General features: G+C 44.3%; 1 protein-coding gene across 3 annotated transcripts in view; it reads right to left on the bottom strand.

The window, feature by feature from the left end:
- MPHOSPH8 (M-phase phosphoprotein 8) overlaps positions 1-12,915 on the bottom strand; it is an 89,843-nt gene that overhangs the window by 6,609 nt on the left and 70,319 nt on the right. For all 3 annotated transcript variants that reach the window (XM_024580775.3, XM_045188079.2, XM_024580774.4), the window contains exons 8-11: positions 7,587-7,727; positions 6,932-7,018; positions 4,981-5,135; positions 455-609 (exon numbers count right to left, since the gene is read on the bottom strand). In XM_024580775.3, coding sequence (XP_024436543.2) covers positions 455-609; positions 4,981-5,135; positions 6,932-7,018; positions 7,587-7,727 — 538 coding nt within the window. The remainder of the gene's footprint in view (positions 1-454; positions 610-4,980; positions 5,136-6,931; positions 7,019-7,586; positions 7,728-12,915) is intronic.

The raw sequence follows: 12,915 nt of genomic DNA, 5'->3' as shown, positions 1-12,915 counted from the left end.
TAAAAAACGAGTACAATTATTAACCCCAACTTCCATACTTTTTAAACAAGTTGTACCATAATTTTCTGTGGACCCTTCAAAGTCCTGTGGGATGGTAGGTATCAGCTGGTCTCTTTTTTTTTTTCTGCCAAAGTAGCTGTTGTTAACTATTTTATGTACTTACTGATACTAATGGAACTTTTTAAAAAAGATTTTACTTTTAGAGAGAGGGGAAGGGAAGGAGAAACATCAACGTGTGGTTACCTCTCACAAGCCCGCCACTGGGACCTGGCCTGCAGCCCAGGCCTGTGCCCTGAATGAAAACTGAACTGGCGACCCTTTGGTCAACAGGCTGACACTCAATCCACTGAGCTACACTAGCCAGGGCTGGAATTTTTTTAAAGATCTATCTAATCTAAAAATCAGTTAATAGTTATAGTGTCACATTTCAGACTCAGGGAAAACATAGGCTTACCTTCTGGTATGTTCTGTGGGGGTTTATAATTGAAATCCATTGAAAAATCTGGCCCCTCACAGAGACGATGACATGCTATTGGAAAAACTGGTTCTAGTAGAGCAAGGCGTGCTTCAAAGTAATCCTTTATCGTTTCTTCTGCTACCCTTGAAAGTCTAATCAGAAAGTATGCAGAGTTGTTAATGAAAAAATAATCATGAGCCATAAAATTATTACCGTTGAATGCAGATCAACCTTAAAAACCACCTATTTCCTCTTCCTGCTTGCCTGCATCCAATGTGCCACCTGGCTTTCTCACTGTCTGTCCTTTCCTGGGAATTTGGGTTCCACGAGGTTAAGCCTTCCCCGTCACTGCCCTCTCCATAGTGCCTGGCGCATAAACAGTGCTCAATACTATCTTTTTAATAAATGAATGATCAATTTGGAGAACGGAAAATGAGAATTCTATTTAAAATATAAATTCAAGAACTGCCATACACACTTCCTGTTAACAGTGCTTGCTTTAGCAAATAAAACAATTAGCGCTAATTCTGTTTTGATTTTAACTGCTTTTTTTTTTTTTTAAACAAAGTTTGTTTATTTTTAGAGAGAGGGGAAGGGAGAGAAACATTGATCGGCTGCCCTTTGCATACCCGCAACTGGGGTTTTGGCCTGCAACCCAGGCACGTGCCCTAACCAGGAATTGAATCAGACATCTTTCGTTTTGTTGAGACAATGCCCAACTCACTCTGAGCCACACCAGTCAGGGCTTCATTTTTTAACATTTTTTAAATGTCTATGCTATTACAATTTTCCCATTTCTTATCCTCCTAATCCCCCTCTACCACCAGTGTTTCCCCACCCACCCCCTTAGTTCTTCTCCTTGGGTCGTACATTTAAGTTCTTTGGCTTCTCCATTTCCTGTACTGTTCTTAACCTCCCCCTGTCTATTTTGTACCTGCCAAACCTCCCCCTATCTATTTTGTACCTGCCAATTATGCTTCTCATAACCTGTAACTTTTCCCCTATTCTCTTCTCCCCCTCCCTGCTGATAACCCTCCAAGTGATCTCCATTTCTGTGATACTGTTCCTGTTCTAGTTATTTGCTTAGTTTTGTTCTTAGGTTCAGTTGTTGATAGTTTTGAGTTTGTTATCTTACTGTTCCCATTTTTCTTGTGATACTGTTCCTGTTCTAGTTATTTGCTTAGTTTTGTTCTTAGGTTCAGTTGTTGATAGTTTTGAGTTTGTTATCTTACTGTTCCCATTTTTCTTGGATAAGTCAAGTCCCCTTAACATTTCATATCATAAAGCCTTGGTGAGGATGACTTCCTCCTCCTTTAACTTGACCTTATCTGGGAAGCACTTTATATGCCCTTCCATTCCAAAACAATAGCTTTGCTGGATAGAGTAATCTTGGATGTAGGTTCTTGCCTTTCATGACTTCATATACTTTCCAGCTCCTCCTTGCCTGCAAGGTCTCTTGAGAAATCAGCTGATAGTCTTATGGGAACTCCTTTGTAGGTAATGCTCTCCTTTTCTCTTGCTGCTTTTAAGATTCTCTCTTTATGTTCAGTTTTGGGTAATTTAGTTATGATGTGCCTTGGTGTGTGCTTCCTTGGGACTGTCCGATCTTCTGGGACTCCCGGGAAGTTCTCCATTATTTTTTCAAGTTACTATGATTTGGATGTTGGAATGTTTAACGTTGTCCCCGAGGTTGCTAAGTCTCTCCTCATTTTTTTTTTTTTTTTTGAATTCTTGTTTCTTCATTTTGCTCTGGATGAATTATTTTCTTCCTTACGATCTAAATTGTTGACTTGAGTCCCAGTTTCTTTCCGGTCACTGTTGGTTCCCTGTACATTTTCCTTTATTTCACTTTTCGTACCCTTCACTTCTTCCTCTATTTTGCGACCATACTCAACCATTTCTGTGAGCATCTTGATTATCAGTGTTTCGAACTCTGCATCTGGTAGGTTGTCTCTTCATCGCTTCATTTTGTTTTTGGAGCTTTGATCTGTTCTTTCATCCGGGCCATATTATTTTTGTCTCTGCCGCCTGTTACACAGTAAGTGGCAGAACCTTGGGAACCAGCCAGAGCTGTGTTGTGGCACTGTATGTGGAGGAGGGGTCTGAGAGGAAACGATGCCACTTGCCTAGCTCTCTGCAGGCTTCCACTAACTTCCCCTGCTACCCACAAGCAAACTGGGCATTTCTGTTGCTTATTCCCCGGTGGGTGGGTTTGTGTATGTTCTAGGACCCTCTGGGTCTCTCCAATAAACTCTCCTGTTATGCTGGGAATTTCTCCTGCCACCGCAGCTCCCTTGGGTTTTTATAGTCAGGTTTTGAGGCTTTATTTCCATGCACTGGAACCCTAGGTTGTGCAGTCTGTCTTCCTCCCCAGTTGGTCCTCCTGGTGTATCTACACGCAAATGCAGGACCACGTAGTCTTCCAGCGGACACCATGCCGCAAGTCTAAGTCTTCTCTGCCCCAGTTGCCTGTCTCCACCTGCCCCCACCAGTCTGGATATATATTTCTTCTTTAACTCCTTGGTTGTTGGACTTCCACTCAGTTTGATTTTCTAGCTGTTCTGGTTATTTTTTGGTTGTGCAAGGGGCAACCTATGCCTCCATCCTGGCTGGAAGTCCCATTATGAAAAGCTGTATATAAGCATCTTCTCTCTCTCTCTCTCTCTCTCTCTCTCCTTTTAAATATTTGCTCGTTTTTTTCCCTACTTGGCACAATTTGGCAAGGATCTTTTTCTTGTTTGTTCAGCTCTAGTCTCACGATAACTAACTTGCTGAGGTGAATGTCCACATGAACAGTTCTACCATCAGCTTCCTACAGGCTGTACTTTGAACTTCAGTGTAAATGAAATAATTCTTCCTGTAAACCTGGACTACACTGCCCATTTGCTCCCTTTTATACTGTTCTCACACAGCCTGAACTTCACAGTCATTTGGGATGGGCATGGATCAAAACACTGTACTTCTGTCTCAGTTCTTTGGAAATAGGAGAAGACATACTCTTCCTGCAAATGTGGGAAGGTGCATTGACATGCCTTTCATGGTTTGCTCTGGTCAGAATTAACCAAAGTACTGAACTATGTTTTGGGTGCTGGAGTTTCAGTTATGACTGCAGAAGAGCAGTAAAATGTTTTTACACTATCTCACCAGCAAGGTAACTCATGTGGTTTGCCCCAAATATTCTGGTTTTAGGAGGTAAGTCCAGCATCCTAGGAATCCCTCCATCTCACACAAACAAGAAGACAGGTCACCTTGCAAGCTCTCTGAATTTGTTACTCATGTGAACAAATCGAGACATGTTGGCTTTCCAGGACTCCTTGCAGACATAAATGCTAGCCAAAGTCATACAGAAATTACTGCTTGGGCCCTGACTGGGTGGGTCTGTTGCTTACAGTATTGTCCCATATACCAAAAGGTTGCGGGTTTGTTCCTTGGCCAGGGCCTATGTGTAGGTTGTAGGTTGATCTCCAGTTAGGGCATGTATGGGAAGCAACCAGTTTTTGTTTCTCCCTCTCATATCAATAAACATAAGCTTGGGTGAAGATTTTAAAAAAATATTACTGTTTGGGTGAGGCTGTTAAAGGGGGTACATTCATTAGACACACATCCCTTCAGTTTGATCTTTGCCCTTTTTTTTGCTTCTTGTCCAAAATTTACCTTACTTTTCTACTCACTTTCTCACAGACATGAAGGATCCAAGTCACATTCTAAGCATGGTGGATGAGGATAAGAAGCTCTTCCTGCCCAAGACTGTATACCCCTATAGTCCCTATTGCATGAACAATAAATGCTTAACTTTTCTTAGCTACTGTTTGTGACATGAAAATAAATGATTAAGAATTTATTTGAAAGAGAATGAAATAGATGCATCCAGACTATGGAATGATCATTTAGCAAAGGCTACCTAAATACTGTATCGATTCCAACTACATAACATTCTAGAAAAGGCAAAATTTATGAAGACAATGAAAGGATCGGTGGTTGTCCGGGTTTTCTGGCAAGGGAGAGATCAGTAGGTAGGGCACTGAGGCTAACATGTCATTATACATTTGTCAAAACCCATAGAACATATGCCACCAAGGTGAATCCTAACATAAACTAAGGATTTCAAATGGTAATTGTCCAGGTAGGTTTATTGCACCAGTCTGGTCAGAGATGTTGATGGTAGGGGAGGCTGTTGTGTGAGGCAGGGGCCCTCTGGAAAAATGTACTTCCTGCTCAATGTCACTGTGAACTTGAAAGTGCTCTAAAAATTGTGTCCATTAAGTAAAACAACAATGAACTAAAATTCAAGATTTTAAGGAGATACTCCTGGATAGGATGATGTTAACTTTGATAGTTTCTAAGACCTCAGTGCTTGAAGAGAAATAATTCATATGCCACTTCACTTTGTGATCTTCTGAGAACAGAAACCCAAAGGGACTTCCACTTGACAGTCTTTTTTCTAAGCAGGTAGATACAGACCAGCCCAGTTTCGCTATGTCTGGTCCTGTGACATGCCCATGGCACAGTTATAGCACACTTACGTGTCTAAATGATTCTTCAGCAAGTCATACACCAATACATTGTTACACTGCTTCGCAAAATGCATCGCGCTGTTTTGGTGCTTTGACAAAATATTGCAGTCAGCTCCACATTCAATGACAAGTCGTACAATGTCTGAATTTCCTCTTTTACAGGCCTACATCCAAAAAAAGGATTAATAATTACTTAACTGTAAAATAAATACCAGTCAGTGTTTTTCCCTTTCTCCACACGTGAGCCAGCCTGGGAGCTCTTTGTGAAGAGAGGGAAAGAAGATTGGAAAGACCCTGGAGTTGGGTCTCCCCGAGTGTTAGAAAGTTACATAAACAGGAAGGGACCAGTACAGAAATCTGTGTGCTACATTCAATTCCTTTTGAGACTGATTCCTTGGGAAATGACAACTTTGAAAAAGATATTTCTATCCCAAACTGGAAGAAACACCGGACCTTTCTAATCTCTGCTCTCCATCCATGTTCTGTCTATTGGCTGACACCTCAGCAGAGGCACCCAGAGGAGAAAGCCTGCTTCACTCTTGGGGGGGTGGGGGGGGTCAGCCCTGGGAATTTAAAGCACCTCTCAGCATCACAAAATTTCAGAATTTTCCTAGTACCTGCCCTAAAGGAAACTAGTAAGCACAGACAAGTCTGAATTTAGGCATTCCAGAGCAGTGCCATGACACACTTTAAAGCCCACTCTGGAGTATCTGGTTAGAACCCACCTGGTGATTTCTCAGTAAGATAAAGTTGTGCCATGTCTGCTCTAAACATACGGCAGTATTTCAAGTACATAACAGAAAAATGACATTGAAAAGTAGGACTCCTTAACAAAATAAACATTTCCAAGAGCCACAAGTGAAACAGAAACACAAGCAGTGAACGGGGTTTAAACCCTAAGATGGGAAAAACACTGAAGTGGCAGATAGGCCAGGCCTTTGGAATGATGGATTAGAGAGCAGACTCTGGGAGCCCATGGATAACCTGGCCGCGGCCAACGCTCATGTACTGACTCATGAAAGAAGGCTGAAACAAACTGCAGGCAAATGCCAACTCAGCTCAACAGGTCAAAAAGCTGTGTCTAGGGAGGATCAGCACAGCCTCCACTCAGGGAACTAAACCACTACTAGGCACCAGGAACTGCTGTGTTCTAACAGCATTTTAGGCTAGGAACCTAAAACTGCCCCAGGAACAGGCCAGATAGAACATGCTGAATCTGCCCTTGTACACACAAATGCAAAACTGCTAAACGTGGAAGGATAATACAGGAGTGCATGGGAGGCTTTAACACCCTACACTCAAAACTATCTGCGTGGCCCTGGCCAGACAGCTAAGGTGGTGGAGCACTGTCCTCATGTACCAAAGTTGTGCATTCAACCCCTGGTCAGGGGACATGTAAGAATCAACCAGGGAATGCATGATTATGTGCAACAAATTGATGTTTCCCTCTCTCCTCCTCCCTCTTCCTCTAAATAGTCAATAAAACAAAAAGTCTATTTACAAACTACTATTCTGAACACAGGAAGGAATCTGAAGCTCAAGAGATGCATTCGCTAATAAAAGCCAGAGTACAGCTTTCACTTCCCCATTTCTTCAGGCTCTGGTGTATAGCCCACTCCAGTTCCCCTTGGCATAGTCTAATCCCCTTTACAGTGACAGTGACAGTGTGGCCACATAACACAGCCACCCTAAGGCTGTCTGGAAGCCACAGGACTTAGCCTGGTCTGGATTCTGATGTAATTCCTTAGTTCCATGCTTATTCCTCTCCCATCACTCATCACACTAAATGTTATGCGGTTCTCTGATGGTCTGTCTTCTCCCACTCGTCTGTCATGTGCCAGTCCAGAGACTGCCCTGTTCCCCATCATGTCCCCAGCCCCCAACAGTGCATGGCAGTTGGAGGGCCCAACACACACATCTCAGAGATGGAGGGAGATAAGTGAACATGTGAGGCATTTACCTTCATTAAAGCAGTCTCACCATTGCTCTGCTGAACATTTACAAAAGCTCCTGCTTCCAAAAGAATAGCCACTGTAGTTAAAAAGTTCTATTAAAGAAAAAAAAAACAAATTTAGTTCTCCAAATTCTTTCAAACTAAGATATTTTTCGATGTTTTGAAACTTTTAGTGATCATGAAAAAAATTCTACCCCAAGCACGTAGATGAATGCAGTTTCCTGTTTCTTTACTGTGCAGGGTCCTGGAAGAGCTGGGAGGTGCCAGCAACCTCAGTCTGAAGTTTAACCACTGCTTTCTACATAAGAACCACTGCATAGCAACCCTTTAGAAAGATATATATGGGAACACTTTAATTATACTCACCAAAAGGAACAATTACTTTCAACTGGAAAAAATTTTTAAAAAGACCTAAGATTGAATTGATTTTGGTATATTATTCAGAGGTTCGTTTTCAATACAAACCACTTCCAACTAAATAATCGTTTTGAAAATTCAACTGCAAAGTACTACTGTTGATAAAAAAAAAAATCCATCCATGACAAGTCTTAGATGGACTAAAATATAATTTTTAAGTTGACTGTCCAACTGGTATATTTTATCACAAAAACATTCTTAAGTCCAGAGGCAGGAATTCCTGTAAGTTTATGAAATGACCCACCTTTTCAGCTGCGTGAATGAGGGCGGTAGTCCCATTCTTCTGTCTGCCGTTCACTTTGGCTCCCTTCCTGATGAGGAGCCTCAGCAGGTCATCCTGCCCTCCTGCTGCAGCCAGCATCAACAGTGTCATCCCACTTGAATCCTTTATTGGTTTTGTTTAGGGAAAAATGTCAATGTTTAGGAAGAAAAATTTTAGAATTGGTATTTCCATCTAGACTGTTTCAATGTGAAATCATTAAAGTGCATTTATGTAAGCATATACTTACAATAAAAAATAATCTTTAGAATTTGTATGTGTTAGCATAAAATTTTACAACTTCCATGTATTAAGTTCTAAAGGCATACCAATACTTTGCATGAGCCTTTTTCTTTATTTTTTATTTTACAGAGAAGGGAAAGGAGGGAGAAAGAGAGGGCAAGAAACAATTGACTTGAGAAGCATCAACTGGTTGTCGCCCTCCCACCCTGTACACACCTCAGGGAACCAAACCTGCAACCCCAGGCATGAGCCCTGACCCAGAATTGAACGGGTGACCTTTTGGATCTCTTGATGAGGCTCATCCAACTAAGCTACATCAGCCACAGCATGAATCTTTTTCTTTAATAGTTCATTTTTTACTGTATTTTTTTCTACTATCATTTATCCTCCCAATACCCTCTTCCACCTGCACCCACCCCCTCCCCCTGCAATGGCCACACTGTTGTCCATGTCCATGAGTTTTGTTTCCTTTTTGCTCTAACCCTCCACCCCTCCAAGTTCCCCCCAGAACTGTCATCTGCTCTCTGTAAGTCTGTCTCTCTTTTGCTTGTTAGTTCAGTTTGTCTTTTAGATTCTATATATGAGTGAAATCATATGGTATTTGTCTTTCTCTGACTGGCTCATTTCACTCAGCATAATGTTCTCTAGGTCCATCCATGCTGTCATGAAGGGTAAAATTTTCTTCTTTTTTATGGAAAAGTAGTATTCCACTGTGTATATGTACCACTGTTGTTTTATCCACTTATCTATTCATGGGAACTTGGCTGCTTCCAAATATTGGCTATTATAAATAACACTGCAGTGAACATAGGGGTGCATATATTCTTTCAAATTAGTGTTTTGGGTTTATTTGGATAAATTCCCAGAAGCGAAATTGCTGGGTCATAAGGCAGATCCATTTTTTATTATTTTTTTCATTCTTAATTTTTTGAGGTATCTCCATATTGCTTTCACAATGGCTGCACTAGTCTGCATTCCCACTAACAGTGCACAAGGGTCCCCTTTCTCCACATCCTCGCTAGCGCTTGCTGTTTGACTTATTGATGATGGCCATTCTTGCCAGGTATGAAGTGCTATCTCACTGTGGTTTTAATTTGCATTTCTCTGACGATTAATGATACTGAGCATCTTTTCATATGTCTGTTGGCCATCTGGATATGCACGAATCTTTGGGCTTTCTGAATGTCAAAGGTACGTACTTGTCAGGATGGGCGGGGTAGGACAAAATGGAAGCCGAACTACAACCTGGAAGAGATGGCTGACGTCAAACCAGGGAACCACCAATGATAGACGGCCGCTTTGTTCCAGGAGACCAATCCCTAGCCCCATGAGGGGAGCCAAGCAGAATTTGGTGCATAAAACCCCGCCATATCCCCTGCTTGGGCACGACTTCCCTAGCCCAGCTCTGCGGACCAGGGGAACCTCGCCCTGGTGCGCAAACCCCAATAAAGCTCTGTACTGCCCAATTTTGTGGCTGACTGGCATTTCTTCCTCGGCGGAGCCTAAGAAAACCTTTCATTTGGTGCCAAAACCCGGGAGTTGTTGTCTGCTGAAGACCACTCTTCTCCCTACTCCCCGAGGAGGCCTCGCAGCCACACCACCAGTCTGGACTAAGAACTAGGGTAAGTGCCGTTGCCCTTACGTTTCTGGTCCCCGAACACTGATTCTGGGCCCCCATCTGCTAGAAGAGACTGCTCTCACACCAAACCACAGCGCTGCGTCGGGGTGACCCTTCCGGGAGAGGCTGCTCTCCCTCCGCTGAGAGGCTCTAGGCACTGGAGGAGACGTCCCTGGGCCTAGATCCTCATTTTTACCAGACCGCATCAGCAACTTGGGTTGAGGGATGCCAATTCCCACTTGCTAATCCTCGTGGGACCAGGAATGGGGAGGGGCAGGAGTCCAAACCAGACCCTAAGTCACCTCTAGGGTGCCTCCTGAAAAATCTGCCAGCTATTGATCCTGGACTCAAGTGAAAACAGCTGATTTTTCTAACGGCCTGGCCGTTATATCAGCTCCATAATCACGAAACCTGGACTCCTGAAGGTACTTTTGATTTCGTTACCCTTACTGACCTAGATAATTTTTGCAGACGGACTGGCAAATGGTCTGAGGTCCCATACATTCAGGGCTTTTGGGCTTTGCACTCCCATCCTGATCTATGTGCCCAATGCTCCACAGCTCAGGTTCTCCTGGCCTGAGGGAACTCTGACCCATATGGCCTCCTAAGCCAACTGCCCCAGAATCCCCTTCCTCCTTCTCTGATTCCCCTGAAGATCTTGCTTCTCCTCCTCCTCCTTATCAGCTCCTACCCACGGCTACTCCAGCCCCGGCCCTCCCCTCTCAGCTGGATTCTTCCCCTCCCTCTGAAGACCTTTCCTCCCCAGTCAGCTCACACACCCGCTCTCGCCTTAATCTAGAGCCCCTAGACTCCCGTATTTACCCTCTCCGGGAAGTGGCAGGAGCAGAGGGTGTTGTTCGGGTCCATGTTCCTTTCTCACTGACTGACCTCTCTTCAATTGAGAAACGCCTAGGCTCTTTCCACCTCTAACAACTGTAATTCCCAAAAGGAGGGCTCTTGACTTCCCCTTGCCCTTCATCTCAGGGAGTCAGTTACAATAAACTCAGAGAAGTCACCCAAGGCCCCGGAGAAAATCTGGCCCTATTTCTCAACAGACTAACCAGGGCAATGGTGCTCCATACCCGCCTTGACTCGGCTTCTAACGCTGGGGCCACTGTCTTAGCTACTCACTTTATCTCTCAGTCGGCCCCAGACATTAGAAGAAAATTTAAAAAGGCCGAGGATGGCCCTCAAACCTCCATCTGAGATGTGGTAAATATGGCATTTAAGGTTTTCAATAGTCGGGAAGGAGAAGCTGAGGCTGCCCACCAGGCACGCCTACAGCAAAAGGTGTCCATGCGGCCAGCAGCAAACACCGGCACGGGGGTGAAGCCTAAGTCCGGGCCAAAGAACACCCCAACAGGGGCCTGTTTCAAGTGCGGCAAAGAAGGACACTGGGCCCACAAGCGTCCTAAGCCGCGGCCACTAACGAAGCCCTGCCCCGAGTGCCAACAGCTTGGTCACTGGAGGGATGCCTGTCCCCTTAGAGGCTCGCCCCCGGCGCCTCCATGTGGGGGACCAGTCGATCAAGGTGCGGACTCTTCCCTGGCTGCGCCAGAACTTCTCGGACTCCTAGATGACTGAAGCAGCCTGGACTTGAAGACCCCCATCACCCTCGCTAAGCCCAGGGTAATGCTGCAGGTAGCGGGTAAGTCCATCCCTTTCCTGGTGGACACAGGGGCTACCTACTCTGTTTTACCATCTTTTTCAGGAACTCTTACTCCTTCCCAGATCTCGGTCACGGGGGTTGACGGGACCCCATCTCGCCTGTGGCGAACCCCTCTGTTTAATTGCAGTCTGGATGGCTTTCCCTTTTCCCATTCATTCCTTGTCATACCCTCCTGCCCTATCCCGCTTCTAGGAAGGGACGTTCTCCAACTACTAGGCGCCACTCTCCAGGTCACGTGAAACCCTATCTCTTCCTCCTCCCTTATCCGTCTGCTGTTAGAAAATCCAACTCCTCCTCAAGCTCCGCCTATTTCCCCTTTCCTCATCAACCAACAAGTATGAGACACTAGCTTCCCATCACCCCCCGGTTGTCATACAGCCTGACGTTTTCCCATCCGGACCCCAATTCCCTATCTCCCACAAACCTACTCGCCCCTCCCTGACGAACCAGAAACAGCCGACCTCTAGCCCCTCCTCTCTAGCCACCCCCCCACCCCAGGACAGCAGGAAGTAGCCAGATTGAACAGGGCGCCCCTTATCCTATCAAAGAAGTCTGAATGTCAGGATGGGCGGGTAGGACAAAATGGAAGCCAAACTACAACCCCGAAGAGATGGCTGATGTCAAACCAGGGAACCACCAATGATAGACGGCCGTTTTGTTCCAGGAGACCAATCCCTAGCCCCCACGAGGGGAGCCAACCAGAATTTGGTGCATAAAACCCCGCCATATTCCCTGCTTGGGCGCAACTTCCCGCCCTGCTCTGCAGACCAGGGAACCTCGCCCTGGTGTGCAAACCCCAATAAAGCTCTGTACTGCCCAATTTTGTGGCTGATTGGCATTTCTTCCTCGACAGAGCCTAAGAAAACCTTTCAGTACTTATCTCAAATTTTAGGCCTGAAAGTTTCTTCGTATTCTATGTAAAACTCCTATGTTAATTATATTAACCTAGTTGGCCCAAAGAGGCTAGAAATAACCAATGGTCACCTAAGCCCACTGTATTGAGGACACAATGAAAGGAATGCTATCTAGGTTAGACAAGCGTTGCTAACTCCTGGGAAGTGAAAGAGTGACTGCTCTAAGGATAAGGAAGATTCTCATAAGTAGGAAACAGGATGCTGATAGGCAAAATTCAGTTAAAAAAAAAACTGCTTTGAATTAGATACAATTACATAAAGTTGATGAATAATAAAAAGGTAACCACTAGCTAAAATATATCCCATTACTAGTTGAAATGAACTTAAAATGAGAAAAACAAACCATTAATTCAATACGATTTGATGCAACTAACTTCCAATATTATGAGTTAATCCAGTTATAACCTGAGAGTTCAGCAGAATTTGCCGGTATGAGTAATCTGAAGGAACACAAATGTAAGAAAAATTATTTCTAGCAGTAGCACTTTAGATGAACTGAAGAGGATCCACTCAAGAGGATTTACTCTTACTTCAGTAACAGTAAAACCACTTCCTCTCATTTGGGAAAATCTAACTTTAGAAAACTTCCCTGCAGGTATCTGCAAAAGAGCTGGATGGGGTGGTGACTACGGGGGCCATAGTCGGGGTGGTAGGAGGAGGAGGCAGCTCTGAATTCCTATAAGTGGCACCTAATTGGCACCGAAGTAGTACGTACCCTAAGCCTAAATTACAGGAGGGTGAGCAAGTGCTGTGCTTTTAGGGGTCTTCTCTTTATGAGGCAAAATGGGTAAAGGTTGTCATAAAGGATAAACATTTATATATTACAGTGGTTAGAACACAAATTGGGACCTATGGGTTCCAGAAAGCAGA

Source organism: Desmodus rotundus, chromosome 3, assembly GCF_022682495.2.
Source record: "Desmodus rotundus isolate HL8 chromosome 3, HLdesRot8A.1, whole genome shotgun sequence".
Classification (NCBI taxonomy): Eukaryota; Metazoa; Chordata; class Mammalia; order Chiroptera; family Phyllostomidae; genus Desmodus; species Desmodus rotundus.
The sequence above is the reverse complement of the archived record's forward strand: the minus strand, read 5'-3'. Positions and strand labels throughout refer to the sequence as shown.